Source organism: Xiphophorus hellerii, chromosome 5 (genome assembly GCF_003331165.1).
Source record: "Xiphophorus hellerii strain 12219 chromosome 5, Xiphophorus_hellerii-4.1, whole genome shotgun sequence".
NCBI lineage: Eukaryota > Metazoa > Chordata > Actinopteri > Cyprinodontiformes > Poeciliidae > Xiphophorus > Xiphophorus hellerii.
In genome coordinates, this window is record NC_045676.1 from 11375606 (window position 1) to 11392911 (window position 17306).

The following is a 17306-nucleotide window of genomic DNA, read 5'->3' on the forward strand; positions in this document are numbered from 1 at the left end:
AGGGAGGAAGAAAAAAAAAAAACATGCAACAGTGTCGCGCCTTGTGCCAGTCACCCATCTCCTGCCCTCCCTCCCTTTTAGAAAGGAAAAAAAAAAAACGTCTGCGTCTCCTCGCCGTGAGATTCCCTGTGCGCACCCAGTCCACTCATCCAGTTCTGGAACGATGGAGGGAAAGGGGGAAAGGGCAGCTTGTTGCTGCTACTGCTACTACTGCCATGTTACAGCTTCGAAAAATCCGAGCAGGATATTCCCAAACAGCTGGAAGGAGGTGATATAAGGTGCTGCGCCCTCACGCTGGCTGGGCCCTCCCCAAAATGGACCGGTACTGTGCGCTAACCTGGTTATTTTCAGCGCGTCACTGGCTCGCGTCCAATTATAGGTTTCCCTCCGAGGGCGCCGTAGTTGTTCTGAAAGAGGACCAGAAAACGGATCAAGAGCTCTAGACAGAGAAATGTCCGAGCATGTGCCTCTCAGCTGCACATATTCCTGCGGCGCGCTGACTCTCCCCTGTACGCGGGCCACCCAGGCCCGGGGCTGAACTCCGCCGCCGGTCCTCCTTAGCACGTCGCCTCCGGGGCGGTTCGTCTGCGCCTCTCTCAAGGTGTTCCCCCCTTTTTATCGATTCTGACTGTGTACATCCCGGGTTCATCACACCTCTCCCGTTATCTCCCTTCACCAGCAACATGTTGGTGCACAGCGACCTCTGGCGACACTGACTATGTAATTACTTCGATTACTTGCAAGCAGCTGGTAACTGTAGTGAGTGATTTACCTCTCTCTCGGAGGGGGTTCGCATTGAATCTCTTACAGGAAAGCGTTTGGTTCCAAAAAGTGGAACAATGTGAATTTTGGAAAATGTCATCTCAATATCTCTTTGTGATGATATGGCATCCAGTGATAATAGTGAGAACAATTACACTACTAAAGCTGTTAAGGTCAATAATGGACACATGAGATACTGGCCTTACTCTCCTTTCAGCTTAATGTTTGGGGCTTTGTTCCTATACAATCCACTAAATCACAAATATTTTGCATTTCGCTTTATTTTGCTTACATGCAGCTTTTATCAGTTGATTGTAATTCGTTGTATTGCACCGTTTCAATTGTAACTTTCATTTTACCCCTGCGTATGATTTTTGACATCTTGTTCAAGGATCTCCGAGTCAGATTTTCTGTTTTGTCATCTCACATGGCTTCAGTCAGGTGCTTCACATAACGAGGTCGTTTTCTTCAAAATAAAAGCGGTTTCATGTCTGGCCCTTTAAAAATAAAAGCGGGTAGACAAAACAGATTGAGTTTTCACGTTGGTTAGTCCTGCGTCTCAAAATATTTCACAACAGCGGCCTGTTGCGTAGCTTTGCAGTAAAACGCTTGTGCCGAGTAGGCTTTTATCGTGAAGACCCTACTCGGAAACGAGACGTGCTGTCGATGCGAACTTTATTGTAAGAATAGCAATGTCAGACTTTGTGTCTAACGGGAATACCCCGGCTTCTTATAAACAGGATAATTCAGCACCAACAGGACGGATGTTGACCTCCGTCTGAACCGTGTGGGTGAGTTTCACTTCGTCTTCCTGAGCTCAGCTGGATCTCATGTACGCCACACTCCCATCGCCTTGTTGCTGATGTCCTGAAAGTTAGGACGCAGTGGAGATTCAGACCTGACATGTTGACGCTTTCTGAGCATGATTTAAAAAAAAAAAAAAAAAGCCAGGTGATGAGAATGGCATCTGGTTAACTGATGACACCTGATGACGTCACCATGTGTTGAACAAATCACTGAGGAATAGACAGAGCCTGCATGTATAGAGATAAACATACATAGCTGTTCCTGTTACTTTAACAGGTGGACAAACTGTCCTGGTGACAACTGTGTTTAAATAGAAGTTTGTATGTCAAGCGAAGGCTGCCAAATTGTATTAGAGTAGAACACAAATTACTTTTTTTGTTTGTTTTTTGTTTTTCTTATAAATACAAATCAGAAACATATGACATACATTTGTATCCATCCCCATTTACCTTGTAGTCCCTGATTAAAATTGGGCATCCAGTTGCTGCAAGTTGGTAAAGTTCATCTGTGAATTTAATGTCAGTATAAAGCAGTTTTTGTTTTTTGGGGGGGTTTTTTTGATAACATTATTGAACAGCATCATGAAAACCAAGGAACACAGCACGGAGGTAAGGGATAAACTATTAATTAATCTAAAAGTGGAAAGATTGGCCCCACTGAAACACTACTAAGACATGACTGTACACCTGAACTGACAACCTGGCCAATGACAGCATTAATCAGAGAAGCAGCCAACAGGTCTAACATTGGAAGAGGTGCAGAGATTTACAGCTCAGGAGGGAAAATATATTGTTATTCAGTCGTTATTAGAAGTGGCGAGAAGGAAGGTTCTTTTGAAAGAGCCTCAAGAAGTCCTGCTTGCAGTTTGCTACAAGCAATGGGGAAACAGCAAATGTGAATGGAGGCACTCTGTTTAGATAAGAAAGCCTACAAAACCATCTTCTGGGTTTTACCAAGTTGATTAAAGGCACAGTGACATTATATGTAAAGTCCCTCACTAAAAGTAACAAAAAAATCACTCTCTCTACTCACATTGGCATTTAGCAAACAAAACAAATAATCATCAATTACCTAAAACAAGCAACATCTAGTCTGACTTACTGTCAAAGGGAGAAAAAAAACTTTGTGTTTTTGAACAGCAAATATTAACAAATGGGGAAGAAGGCAGTGTTATGTTTAAACCTGTCGATGTCTACATTAGGAGCAATAATTAAATAGTATAAAACAACAAACAAGGATGAAGACCCAAGTTTACATTGGCACAACACACTCTGATAGGCAGAACCACAAGTTAGGAAAACAAAATCTCCCAACAAATAGTTGTATATATTTGTACCACACTTTGTGACAAAGGAAGACCGAATGCTGCCATGTTGCCAAAGGACAGAGAGCAAGGGCTGTCAATAAGTGCAGCCCATTATTTCATAATGTTGGATTTTGTTTCTCCACTAAACACATGAGCAGACGATGACTGAAAAATGAAAATAAATTTTTAAAAAACTATTAAATAATGTATTTTTGTGATTACCCATTAAATTAGGTAATCACATAAAGAGCAAGTCCAAACTGGTTGCTGAATGTGAAGTTTAGTTCTCAGCCCACACGCTGCAGTGAGTGTCACCCTCTCCTCTCCCTTCAGAGCAGCGCTGCAGACCAGCAGCTGATGAGGCGGCAGGTCGGCCGCAGGCGGCACTCTCGATGGTCTCCCCCACCATGAAGGCGGTGGTGGATGCCGTGTGGGCGGTGTGGAGCATCGGCGCCTCCATCTATGACTACATCCACACCAACGCCATGGAGGAGCGCATCCACGCCCTGGAGAACGTCATAACCATCCATCAGTGTGTGATCGGGCTGCTGTCTGCTGGTGTGTTGGCTCTCTTCACCTACATCCTCTTCAAGAAGCTCTGACCCAATGACCTGAAGAGCAAAACTGATGCCGAGTGTGAGAAAGGAGAGCATTCTGGGATGGTGGAGGATACTTGTAGTTTTCTGCGATGAAACCCAGCATGCATGTCTGCAGTTTGCTACGTTGGAAGGAGAGAACTGTGTAAAATATTGCCATCCACATTGAAAGCTTTTTTATTATTTCATCATCACTGCAGGATTTTTAAAAGCAGTCGTTGATTTTCCACTGTCTTGATTTTTTTATTTTATTATTACTTTTGAAGGTCTGACTAAATAGTTTTGTTCATTTTGATTTCTTGATTAGGTTTAAAATGTTCTGTTAATTTACAGGATAAAGAAACTCAATATACTCTCCTTAAATTTAGCCTTAATAGATTTTATATAAAAATAAAAGCTTTTACATTGTTGACTAAAATACATCCAACACACATTTCTCAGGTAACATAAGGAAACTCTCCAGCTTCCAAAGGAAATGTCACTCAACTTCTTCACTTTCTTTTAAAGACAGCTGTTGCTGTTCATGCAATGTTCCTGTCAACAAAAAGTTCAGTCAGCATCATGGGAAATATATCCTTTAAAAGTATAGAAGTCTTCTACAGACAAATTTAGTTTATAGCAGCATTTAGTAACTTAAATAACAATGATAAAAAATCTGTTATTCTTAAATATAGCTCTAATAACAAATGCAGGTTTAAGATTTTTTTCTTCATTTTTCCATGGACTAACTATTGAATTTCCACAACAAAATGACACTTTAAAAGTGTTAGTGACAGATTTTTTTTTCTTGCCATTATGTTGGAAACGTAATTTTTTCTTTTTTACCTTTTTACATTATTTTTCACAAATAACACCCCACAGAAGCAAACACATCTATCCTCTTTTGGAAATTTATTTATTTTAAAATTGGCATTCTCTATGAAAGATATTTATCAGAATTTACAGTTTGTCTTTTTTTTTTTTTTCAAAAGGTCAGGTAACATTTGCGTCTCTTAGCATTTTATTTAGCTGGACTGAGGAGAAAAATTACGTTTTGGACTGTAAAGGTTTTAATCCCCTGACTTAAACACAGAGATATGTTTTTGTTTAACCCAATTTTTAAATTTACTCTGTTGTGGTCAGGAACATGTTGCTCCATTAGAGTTTAAGAGACTTTACTGTTAGTGTGCTTCACATTAACATTTTCACATCCAACCACAAACATCCCTGGATTTTAACAGTTTATGTGATAGACCAGCACAATGTAGTGAAAATTGTGAAGTGGATGGAAGGAAGTAAAGGGTTCTAAGTTTTCACAAAGATCTTCATTGTCCTCCATCATTGCCTTGTATTTTATTTCATCCACTTCTCCTGTCCCAGCTGAAGAACAGCAGCCCACAGAATGACGCTGCTATGACCCGGTCGTGCCATTATGATAATGTGTAGTTCAGTGTTTCACGTGGCCCAGGTCTTTTTTTTATGTCTCACACTTTCTACTTTTTAAGTTTTTGTAACATTCTAGACATTTGAGTGTAAGGGCATTTTGCTACTTTGGTTACATCTGGACTAATTTGGGTCAGCTGTATTTCAAAATGTAAAGTTTTCCAGACTGCCACTTGGTGTCTGGTTGTTTTGTTACCTGAGCCGAAGCTTCTTGTGACTCCCATGACCATAACCCTAATGAAGAATTACGATACTTGCTCATTTCGGTCACTAAAGGAGGCTGTTAGTTGTACTGGGTTTTCTTTACTCGTAGTAAAAGGGGCATTGATGTTCATTTTGAAAACCTACTTCCACTTTACAATTGTGCTCTACTTTGTGATGGTCCACCGCTTAAAATGTTTTGAAATTTTAAACCAAGTACTTTTACAAGCTGTTCCACATTAGCTGAATGCATTTTCTACTTGCTCTTATATGTTGTTTGATATGTTGCATAGAATATGAAGATCTATTTTATGTGCTTTTTTTCCCCCATAAACATTGTATACCTCATAACCAAGACTTTAGGTACCACTGCGGTAAAAATAAGTCACTAATTTTAAGTGTCCTTAAAAGCTGTAATTAAATATAGAGGTTTATTGCCATTTTAATGTTTCATATAGGTTGGTTTGTACTTTTAAACAGTTTCAGATTATTTTTTTTACATTGTAAGGTTGCAACTACTATGAGAATATTTATAGTGAAGGCAAACACTGGGTCTATGTGCTGGTATTTTAGCGGGATCAGAAAACACAGCCAGATCAAAAAATTTTTTAATAGAACAGCCGTAAAAGTTGGTATTGTGAAAAAAAAAAAGTGTAGAATTCACAGAACCAAATGAATTGTTGGCTTCTTTAACTGGAGCATGACTAGAACCCTAAAGAAGAATCAACAGGCTCCTTCATGCTGCACAATTTTCCCATAGTAAAATTTTAAAAGCATATAATTAATTTACACTTTTTGTGTAACTCTGGTCACAGAAGGCACTGAACTCAAATTACATCTAACAACCACTTAAATATAAAAAAATTATATAGCAGTGTTGAAAATGACACAAAATTTCAGGAGATTGCTTGGGGTAAAAATCTTGATTTATTTTAGCTAAAGGCCAATAAAGTCCATATTCAGACATGCTTGTGGAAGGTTACTAGTTAATAGGCTTCAACCTGGTTCACGCACCTATCACTATTCTTTTGCAAAATTACAATGTTTAAGGTAATTATTAGCGTAACACCACGTGCAGATGTGGTCGTTTGGCGTGTTAGGCTGCATCTTTCAGTTCCTCTCACAAGTGTCCGGTCTGAAGCAGAGTGTATTTGGAGGTGAATCTCTCCACGCTCTCCCCCTCCAGGAACTTCATGGCTCTCCAGTGGATCTTTGCGCAGTTTTCTGGCCGGCCAAGCACTCCCATCTCCTCCTGGATGTACTGCAGCCACAGGTCTTTGGAAAAAAAAAAAAGAGAATGTTGCATTTTAAAAATAACAGCACTGTTTGAAACGTTTATGACCTTGTGTCAAATGTAATGCCCTTTGGTCCTTAAATCAAGCCTTGGTGTTAGCCAATTCTGCTCAAATGTTTTTATTGAAATTCTCTAGTTTTTGCAGAGAGAGACGTTACTCATCTGTCTCTGTTTAACATGAAGCTATAAATAAAAGTTTTTAACCAACAGTTCTTCTGCTGGTTTTTCAACCTGGACTCACCATCATCTGCAGAGCCAAACTCCTGCAATGCTCTCTCATAATAATCTCTCAGATTGTTAATCTTCGGAGTTTCCTGCAGAACAAATAAAATTATTCACACACTTAAAATCAGAGCTGGCCCGAGGCATCAGTAAACCGCTTCTTTCCTTTCAGTTCTTCCTCTTCTTTATACAAATTATAAACCAGCACATTACACAAAATTATTAGTGGAAAGTAACAGTTGTCATACATACTTGTTCCTTCTCAATTTGAATCATGCAGGTGAAAAACCTCTTAGACAACGGACGATTTTCTTGTAAACTATGGAAGAAAGGGAAAACTTGAGCAATCTTCAATTTGTCTTTAAAACATGAAAGATGTTTAAGGATTATTCTCCACTCTTTTTTCCTTCCCTCTAAGTTTTTATTTGTTTGAAGGGCACACTACCTTGTAAAGGTCTTTCTGGCTTTCTTATATCCTCCAACTGAGTAAGACCATTCGAGATAGAGCTCTTTCATCTCCATGGCGATAGCCGTGACAGTGGACAGCAAACCTCTCTGAGAGCAAAGAGATGAAATGTCTGAAAATACTGCAAAATGTCAATGTAATCTAATTCACAAAGGAGTGCTTTTGTGTCCAATTGTTGAAAGCAAAAAAAACGTTTCAACATGCTGCTCTTTCAGGCTTGCCACTTTGCTGAAGGGGAGGATTGGTGCTACCTTAAAGATTGCTTCCGTCTCCTCAGCACTCTGGTTGGCCATGCTCCACTGAAGCTGCAGCTGCCACAGTGATAGACTCTCCTGAACAAAAGAACTGAATATTACCACCACAAGCTTACATAAAATGCAGAACAACTTTCATCACTCTACAATTATGATATGAGTCAATTTTAGACCTATTCATGAAAAATTGTTAACATAATTTTTCAGTGGGGAAAAAGTGGAGAAACCCTTATGTGATTTAAGATTTCGAGAATGATTTAATGAATTAATTTCACTCTATTTTAAATATACTAGAATAGGAAATGTTAAATAAATATAATAAAACAATCCAAATTCATCTTTAAGTTCAGGAAGACCAGAATAAAAAGACATTATACCACTATCCTGAACACACTTCTTTTAACCCGGGGTGTGTTTTACAATTTATGCAGGACTTTGTACACTATATCCCAATGAAAACTTGATAGCTAATACATGACAATAATAAGTCATGTATGCTACACATCTGGAAAGAAGATGTGGAAGTCGTTGGTGTGACCAAGCAGTCCCAGATTAAATAAGACTCATTTTTACACATTTAGTTGCTAAGTACATCGATTGCATCAAGAGATCTGAAGCAAAATAAATCATTTATAATCTTAAAAATATGAAATCAACATTTATGTAATCTCTAATAAACTCAAATTTTTACCTCTATATTTTAAAAACTGTGCATTTATATTATAAGGGTAAGTAGAGTATTATTCATTGCAACAGAAACACCGGAGTACTCTACATACCAAACCCAAACCCTGTAGGTTCACACATGTGCTCCACACTTTAGCAAACAGAGAGGAAAGACTTGCATAATGAGCGATTTGTAATCCTCCTCTAGTAGCTACTTTACAGAGCTAGAGTTGGGAAACCCCACCACAACAAGCAGCTATTCTGCAGACAGCCATCAAGGTGTTTGAGTTTAAAGTGTGTGTGTGAGGAGAAATGCACCAATAATTGATCGTGTTGCATTTATGCTCGACAGCTAATGTTCAGCCGGTCCTCAGTTTGTCTCACATACAGGCAGAGGCTGCAGTGGACGGTATGGAGCCGAGACTAATTGGGCCAAGGAGATGACCCACTTATGGTAATGTGCCAGTGGGTAACATGTGTGACTTTGTTCTCCAGAGAGCACAATTAAATTGGTTATTGTAACAGCTTGTGTGTGCCTCGGAAATGATCAAACTAGATGAGAATAAGAAATAAAGACTAATTATTTGGATGTATGTGTGACTGTGTGTATACCTTGGGATTAACATGTGTGAGAGCGTCGTGGAACAGCTTGGCCATGTCTCCACACCCCAGCTGCATTAACGTTTGCAGACAGAGACTCCAGACGGACACAGATTGGTTGTAGCGCTGCGTGGCCGACAAGGCGAGGGTGGCTGCAGCTTCGGCATCCCCAGACGACAGCAGGATCTCCAGCTGGTCACACGGAGAGCATCAGGTTTGATTCTAAACATCTTTTCAGGGTATTTCTTCTACTTTTTTAACAGAATCTCTACCTATAAAAAACACTGGGGTAGTTATCTGCTCCTAGCAACACTTGCACTGTTATTGCTTTCAATGCATTATCACATTATAAACTGTAAAGCTCTACTCTCAAAGATTTTAGCTTTAAAATCAAAACTAGGTCTAAAATCCTCCTTCAAACAGGACTTGTAAATAAGCTAGTTTTAATCTGACAAAAGGTAAAAGTTTTCTTTAACAAAAACTTTAGCAGGTCTACGTGAAAGCTAAAACAGAAGCTACAATGTTAAAACACTGGGGGTAACAAAGATATGTTGGTTGAGAAGTTATTTGGAAAGACAAGTTATCAAAAGCTTTGTGCAGAGTTCCCCATGGCTCCGTTCCTGACCCACTGTTATTTCTTTGGTACATCTATGAACCTGGCAAGCTGTTCAAATTATTGCTCTAAAGCCTTTTAACGCAGGCGTTAAGACTGACCTACATTAAAATGGTTTGCTTTAAGAGCATAATTTGTGAACTGTGAAGTCAGCAGTATACATATCAGCATCAATGAATGAACATTCAGGGGGTCTTACCCAGTTTTTGTAAAAATTCTCCTTCAGCAGTGAGGAGTCATGGGCACGTTGTAAAACTTCCAACAGCCTCTCTTGCCTCTGTGACACATACATAAACATGTGAAGCAATTTACTCCTCCACCTCTCAAATATTTTACCCCCTGAAACTTCACAGTACATAAGAACTAAAAGTACAATTTGTTATTTCCCTACTTTGTCCTTGAGCTCCTGGACGTTGGTCTTCCTCTTTAGTCTTTCCAAGCAGAAAACAACATAGCGAGTCCACATCGGCTCTGAAAGCAAAAAAAAGCAGCAATTTCTTATCCAGACATGTAAGTGGGGGTAATGGTATCAACATAAGAGTGTACGTACAATGTTAGAAAATCCAACCATGATTTTATTGATAACATAATTTGTCAGTGCTCTAACCAGTGTTGAGGCTCTTGAGGCCTTCTTCATAGACCTGGCAGCAGCGCTCCTCTCTGCGGTTAATGTCCGAGGCCCGGCCTTTGGCGGTGTAGAGCTCCTCATCCACCCCTGGGGCCTCCAACTCCCTCTTAGCCATGAAATCCCACATCAAGCTGTCCTCTGTGTAGTTGGCCTGCAAGCTGCAAATAGAGGAAGCAGGAAAGGTGCTGCCTGAACATGGAGTGCTGCTGGAGTTCAACAATTCAATCTCGGACAGATGGTAAAGAAAAAAATAAGCACATCTAAAGTTATGTTTTCTTCTTACTCTTGCAGGATGGCGTCTTGGAGTTCTTTGGTAAAATCAAAGATGGCTGCTATGTTCAGGAGTGAGATTACAAATTCTGCTTCTGTGGGGCACAATGCCAACAACAAATAAATCCTTGTTCATATTCAAGTCTGTGTAATAAAAGCTAATAAAAACTAACTAAAACTACTAATTAGATATTTAACACATTTTTACAGAAGAGTAAAATAAATCATACCTTTGATTTTTGCCGTAGCATCTTTGTACACAACATCTGCCAGTTTTCCACTAAGGATCTCTGGAGAAAACTCATATTCACCCTGGAAGGTATCAACAGAAAATCCTGACACAGCATGTCAGGTCAGAGGCTCTACTGAGCCTGGCAACATTTCTCCAACCTAACAAGTTTTTAACAGTCACAACAACACAAATGTCACTGTCACTTTTGGGGGGTTTATGTAATAGAGCAACTCAAACAAATGATTAATACAGCTGGTTAACAAAGAAGAATTGACAGATATGTCTCTATATGTGCAAAACACAAACATAACCTGCAGCTGTAATTACAGTGAAAGGCTGTCCTACACAAATAGTACTTTGCCATTAAATATATTGACATGGCACAATTTTCAGCAATTTTATTTATTGTTTTGCTTTTCACTTCCAATCATGAGCTATTTATGCTGACCTATCGCACAAGTCCCAATAAAAATGTTACATGTAGGCGTAACATGACAGAAACGGAAAAGCCGAGATTCTTTAGCAAGATAAAGCCCTCACCAACTCCATTTCGGCTTTCTCCAGCTCTTCCTTCTGCTTCCTCAGCTTCTCACAGTGCAGTAGCTCCATACGGAAATACTGATGCACACAAGGATGGAGAATTCAGAAGAACACGACAGAAATTGCACTCATTCTTGCATTCACACACTTGGGTCTTTTCCATTTCCCGGCTTTACCTCCTGGTAGAGCTTCTTGTTGTCTGGGTGGAAACGCAGCGCTCGCAGGAACAAGTGTCGGGCACTCTCAGAGGAATTTCGGTCCTCAAGCTCACTCTTGGCAGCCATGATCCACAATGCTAGCGTAAAAAGCTTAAGTTCAGTTCTTCTGAATTCATATCATGGACCATCAAGCAATATTGGGACTCTCCACTGATGCTGTGTTTTCTTTACCTGGTTTGTCAGGGTGGATAGCTAACATAGACGAGAACACCTTGCTGATCTGACCTTTGGTTTCCTGATGAGAGAAGCCCAACAGAAGTTAATAGCAGTATCAACAGGCATAGACTGCATGAGTATGAAAAGATTCAGAGAGCTCTACATACCCATTTCTTGCAGAAAGCAACATGTGAAAGCCACAGCTGCACATCATCCTGTTCATAAAAAGACATCAGAATATTGATGAAATGATAAAAAAATAAAAATGTCATAGGAGTTTGAGTGAAGGCTATTTTAATGCCTTTCTGACCAGTTCACTTTTTTGTTAGTTGCTCTGACCTGAAACACTTTTTAAATGCTTCATTCTCAATACTTGTTACACACAGGAAGATCATTAGTGGTGCACCGCCTCCAAACTCAATATTCCGTCTAAATAGGGATCCACTTTCTGTAAGTGTCTGTCCAATGCAAAGATGACAAAGGATTGCACCGTGGGACTAGTGTAACTGGGTCTATATTGTTAGTTGTATATTTTCACAAAATGTTCTCTTTAATTTATTTGTCCTCTTATACTTGTCTGTCTTTGTGTTCCTCTGTGTCTGCTATGAGGGGTTTGGTCCTCCAGCTCCGCCCTACTTTCTTCTTCTTTTGTTTGGGGTCCTCCAGCACCATTATAAATGTTAAGTTGTTCATTTCCTCTTCCCTTTTGTTACTCGTTCCACTGGGAAGAGGCAAGTTTTATAATCTATTGTAATCCTTCATTTATATTGTCCAAATGTTTATTTTTTTCCTTCTGTATTAATGTTAGGTGTTTTAATATTTTCATTCGAGTTGCTATTATGCATTTATAAGATTTGATGCATGCTAACATTATTATTTTGTATAGATCGGGTTGGAGAACTGGAGCACATGCTACGTGCTAATGCTAATATCTCCCGATTGACAGGCTGAATAAACGGAGTCCGCCTCCAAACCCAGACTCGGTGTTTTTATGGTTTATCCCATCAACACACAACGCAGAAGTCCACCGGTCACACTAGCCATTAGCTTCCATCTCCAACACAACCCAATCTGGTTTTATTTTAAATGAAGACACCAAAAGAATCGCCTTAAAAATCCTCAACTAAGCATTCAACAGAAATTTTCCCTACAATTTAAGAGATATAATCCCCCAATGCTAAACCTAAAAAAAAGCCTTCATTATCACTTAGCAGCAAAATTGTGTTGTAAGAAAAATGCTACTAAGAATGTAGCATCTAAAAGAAAAGTTACAATGAAGAAAGTACAAAGATTGTGTAGAGAATGCCAGGACAGTCTTCTACTAGCTGTTGCCACAGCTGCATAGATTGGTCGACATCAGCAGCTGATGTTGGAGGTAGTGAGGCAAAGCCTTTTTTTTTACAAAGGCCTTTTTGTCAAGCAGCAGCAAAAAGCTGCTTCTGTCCAAGAACAATATCAAGGAAAAAGAAAATCTGCAGGAGGAAGCACAAGGACGAATAGCAGTAGACTTGTTATAATTATTTTATTTGCTGAATCCGCCTGTGAGAAACATCTCACATTTTGTTCAGACAAGAAAATGTGAGAGCAACAACAAATCCTTTGTCTTTCCTACAGTGAAGCATGCTGATACAATCTATGAGTGGGGGTAGTCAGAATGCTGCAATGAGGAAGAAAAAGTTGTTCCAAGACATCAAATAAGATCAACTTGTAAAACTCCAGGCACAAGTTGTCGATAATCAGAGTATTGTCCAACATTTCTCAGAGTCTAACTCTATTGAGAAATGGGAGTCAGCTCTCAAAAAACAGGCAAATAAACAAACTGGGATCATCTCCAGGCAATAGGGGAAGACTGGGTCACCATCTGTTACAGTTTGTGTTGAAATCTTGGAATTTAGTGGTAACCGCAGAAATTAGGATCAACACAGTAAAAATTGACTCTTCACATAATGTTATACTTAATAAAATCTGCAAAATCTTAAACCCTATTGCCCTGAATGCCTAATGTTGGACACCTTCAGAAAAGGGCTCGCGATTAGGCAAGAGTCTTAAAGAGACAGAAGCTAAAATGTTTCCCTACTCATATCTGAGGAACTGGGTTGTTGCTAAAAGCAGACATAATAAATAAACACTTTTAAAAATTGTGATTCATGTAAAACATTTCTAGCGGAGTAAAATACAAAACATAATTTAGCAGCAAGAAGAGTTGTGTGAATAGTACCAACCTTCCACTTCTTTGTTGCTCTTCTGAAGATGCTACTTATTCTGTGGATGATGGGGAATTCAATCTCCTCTCGTTTGAAATGATAATGTATGTGCTGAAAAAGAATACAAAAGGTAAAAAAAAAAGACTTTTTTCCATTTTTGATCAGGTGTTTTGTAGTATCACCAGCAGCTACATACCGCTCTTCTTTTCTTGATCAACTCTAAGACATTGATTTCATACTGCAACAACAAAAAGACAGGAATAAGATGTCTAATCTTTAAAAACTTATATAGAACCCAGGTCATAAAGACCAGCTTCTACCTGAATGTATGCAATGAAGTCCTCCTTGTTCACGATCAGCCTGTGGAGCTTGTATTCAAGAGCTGTAGCCTTTTTGATTATAGATCTAAATCAATCACATGTAAAAACAACAAAACAGTTTTGCACAATGCACAATTTCATGCAGGCTTCAGAACTCTTCTTATCAGAACTGGTATTTGGATTGGTTGCTTTCCTGGCATACACTCTGGCTTTTAACCATAGTTCATAAATTTACAATCGAGTTAGGGCAATGTACAAAGCTTGTTTTTGACCCGTTTATTTAATTAATTTTAACCTTTTTATTTATTTTCTATTTTGTGGTCAAAGACTGAGCTGTTTGACCACAAAAATAGGAAATGACATGTACATATTAATATTAATAGTGAGAAAAGGCGTAAAAAAGATTAATAGATTTTCTTTTCTTTTTATGATTAAAAGCTGTTTCATTCATGTCCGGGAAGAACATCACTAAATATCCACACAGGACTGTATTTTACTGAAATCATCTTGATTCAGATTCATTCAAAGATGAGCTCAACTGAACAGTTTCCCAACAACCAGAAAAAACATTTGAGCCTCATTTCGTACTTGACTTCTTTCTTGGTGAATAGTCCCACTCTCTCCAGCTGCTCCAGCTCAGGAATCCTGTCCTCGATCCGCTGCTGAACGACCTCCGCCATGTTTTCACCGGGACCGGGACGGCAGCCTCACACCGCTGATATCAAACTAAACCAAGATGAGAAACTTTATCCTAACTAGTCTGAAGTCGATCACACTGGAATCTCCACATACACATGGGTGGAAGTTGTGATCAGAGGCTTTTCCGGTTACATCCGCAAATAGGTCCGACTGGGAACGTGAATCAATGAAGCAGAGAGTTCCGCTGTCACCAACGAACTAACTGGCTAACTAGCTTACTAACTAAATAGAAAAACGGACAGATTATTTTTATATACATATATACATATACATACATAAAATCCAGAAATAGACAGAATATTTAGCATAAATAAAAAATATAAGAAATTATTTATGCAGTTTTTTTTACAATTTTACAAAAGATAAAATTGATCTTTGCTTCCTATAAATTTTCTTTTTTATCAGTATCTTTGTTTTGGATATTACCAGCATTCTGTCTCAATGGAGGCTGAAGATGAAGGACTCATCGCAAGATTTTATTGTGAAAGTTACTAAGGAACGCTGTCTTACCTCCTGATTTTGAACTAGCCATTCAGGTTTGTTGGGTTTCCAGAGAGGATCGACTGAGCAAGAAGAAGGTAAAATAAATTTTCAACAGAGTAATAATGATGACTGTAAACTGATTATTCACCCACCAGACGCTTTTAAGTCAAAAGGAAACCCGATAATGTAAAAATTACACTTCCTGTTCCGGAAGTGTGAAGGCAGAGAAGTCATCTAAGCTTCTGCTTTTCTCTTATCCAGCGGGCTTCCTGCGCTGTTTTTTTTTTCCCGAGATGCAAACTAAAAACTTTAATGAGCGTTTCAGAGTGATTAAAGATGTCACTCCTGTTGTCACCAGTGGAGCTCTCGTAGTGGCCCTTTTCTCCTGCGTTTTGTTTGGCATCCGAACCTATCTCAGCCTGCCTGAGGAGAGCCTCAGCATCGGAGCAACAGTTTTCCACAGCGGCCACATCCACCGCCTCTTTCTGTTCCCCTTTCACCACCGAAGCCTCCCTCAGCTCCTGCTGAGCATCACTGCTCTGCTGTTTCTGACTGGCAGTGTGGAGAAAGGCTTCGGCACGGTTCGCTTCCTGTTCATCTTCCTCCTGCTCGCCTCCACTACTGGTGTGATTTACAGTTTCTTGGATCTTCTGCAGGATGCCAGCCAGCACACAGAGGGTCTGCTCCCAGTGGTCTTGGCCTGTGTGGCCCTGACCACCTTACACACCAAGATGACCAAAGGGTTTCTCTGTGGGGTCAGTTTTCCTGCAGTTGCCCTCCCCTGGGTGCTCCTCATCATCTGCACGGCCCTCATCCCTGGCAGTGTGCTTCTCTGCAATGTTATTGCCATACTGATCGGCTGGGTGCATGGCAAAGGCTGGCTGTCTCCTGTGGACATGTCTGAGTCCAGGGCTGCAGTTCTGGAGAAGACTCCGCTGTTTAAGTTGCTGAGGAGCATCAGCGGTGTCATGTTCATCCCTGCGTCCTCGCAGGAGAGGAGGAAGACCCTGCTTCCACAAATAAATCCCACTCCTGGATCGTACCCGGTTCAAGCTTATGCACCGCTGCCCAGCACTACCACCACTCACACCCCAGCTACAATCTATGAGGGCTGGCCACACTCAGCCAGCTTGACACCACCTCAACATCCTCATGGACACATTTCATCAAACAGTGTTGGACACAATCATGGACATTTCTCAGATCAAATTGTGGGACATAGTTGTAACCATGGCCACAGTCATAGTCATGGACCTACGCAGTAGTTGTGTTTTTTTTTATTTGATTGCTTAACGAGTCCTCTCACGTCTTGTGTTTCATTCTTAGATGTTACAGCATCCAAAGTGAAGGACTTGGTAAATATGGTTATGATTTTAATATTTTATGCCTTTTTTAAATGTGGCGTTTCTTTGTAAAAAAAAAAAAAAAAATGTTTTTTTTTGTTTTATAACTTTTTATACTTCCAGTAATAAATGTATATTTCAAAAGGCCTCTAGTTGTAAATGTGATCAGATAGCTAATTAAAAGTATTAGGCTGTAATTACTCACAGCAACGGGGCAGTTAAATTTATCAAGGTTTTAAAATGTCATGGTTTCAAAACCACTAAAATTATCCATGAAAATAAAATAAAATCTTTTTAGGGAAATACAAGAGAAAGTGTCAGTGACCAGACTTATGGGTGGGCAATATGGAATTTCATCATGAAATTTTGTGATACTACTGTGAAAATAATGATTAAAAAACCTACATTTTTAGGTCACTATACCGCAGTGACTGCATGGCACAGCATAGCAGCACAAACACATACTTTTCTTTGAAATAGGCTTCTTTAGAATTCCACTTAAAGAAGTGAGATGCACATAGTAGCTCCATTTACCTATATTTTTGAAATTACTGATACTTATTGACACTCTTGTGGAAAAAAAATGAAAAAATAGTAAAATCAACATGTACTGTAGATCAGTTTTTTAACAAAATTAAAACTTGTGAAAAATACATTTTATTAGCACTGTATTAAAAGTATAGCTGGTAAGCTGCTGTTTTCAAACAGCTGAAAATCATTCGCAATGAAGTACCTACTTCTATTATTGTGGGACAAGTTTTTGCCTTTTACAATGCCTTCCAAAAGGAAAAAAAACTCCCAGAATTGTGAACTGTTCCTTGGTCTTCCTGATGCTGTTTATTCAGTGATGTTTTCCAACAAGCCTCTAAAACAGAACTGTTTGAGCTCCCCAAAAAAACTTTAAAAGAAAGAATATTTGTCCTGTTTATCTAACGATGCATCTATTTTATATAATGTGATATTGTTTAATAAAATTAACTCAAATAAAAGCATCAAATTGGAAT

At 39.2% G+C, this 17306-nt stretch overlaps 2 protein-coding genes and 1 long non-coding RNA gene across 4 annotated transcripts; 2 read left to right on the plus strand and 1 right to left on the minus strand.

The window, feature by feature from the left end:
* The first annotated feature begins 881 nt into the window (after positions 1 to 881).
* Positions 882 to 5745, plus strand: LOC116719360 (uncharacterized). The gene is made up of 2 exons (XR_004339170.1): positions 882 to 1553; positions 3209 to 5745. It is a non-coding gene; the product is annotated as an uncharacterized LOC116719360 (long non-coding RNA).
* utp6 (UTP6 small subunit processome component) lies at positions 5687 to 14608 on the minus strand. Of its 2 annotated transcripts, XR_004339169.1 has the most exons (20): positions 14366 to 14608; positions 13778 to 13862; positions 13654 to 13695; positions 13476 to 13568; positions 11421 to 11468; positions 11269 to 11332; positions 11056 to 11174; positions 10880 to 10957; positions 10338 to 10419; positions 10121 to 10202; positions 9817 to 9995; positions 9601 to 9680; positions 9409 to 9486; positions 8609 to 8788; positions 7328 to 7408; positions 7056 to 7165; positions 6863 to 6929; positions 6630 to 6702; positions 6087 to 6369; positions 5687 to 6043 (listed from the first exon to the last, which is right to left on the minus strand). XR_004339169.1 is itself a non-coding variant. In XM_032561855.1 (19 exons), the coding sequence occupies exons 1-19, from the start codon at positions 14455 to 14457 to the stop codon at positions 6215 to 6217; spliced, it is 1788 nt and encodes a 595-aa protein (XP_032417746.1). In that variant the 5' UTR covers positions 14458 to 14608; the 3' UTR covers positions 6003 to 6214. The 2 variants fall into 2 exon arrangements, 1 of the variants encoding a protein (XP_032417746.1); XM_032561855.1 differs by having other exon boundaries at positions 6003 to 6369.
* A 206-nt stretch (positions 14609 to 14814) lies between these two features.
* rhbdd2 (rhomboid domain containing 2) lies at positions 14815 to 17305 on the plus strand. Its single transcript, XM_032561856.1, has one exon. It carries the CDS (start codon positions 15253 to 15255, stop codon positions 16222 to 16224), a length of 972 nt encoding a protein of 323 aa, XP_032417747.1. The 5' UTR covers positions 14815 to 15252; the 3' UTR covers positions 16225 to 17305.
* Position 17306: the final 1 nt, after the last annotated feature.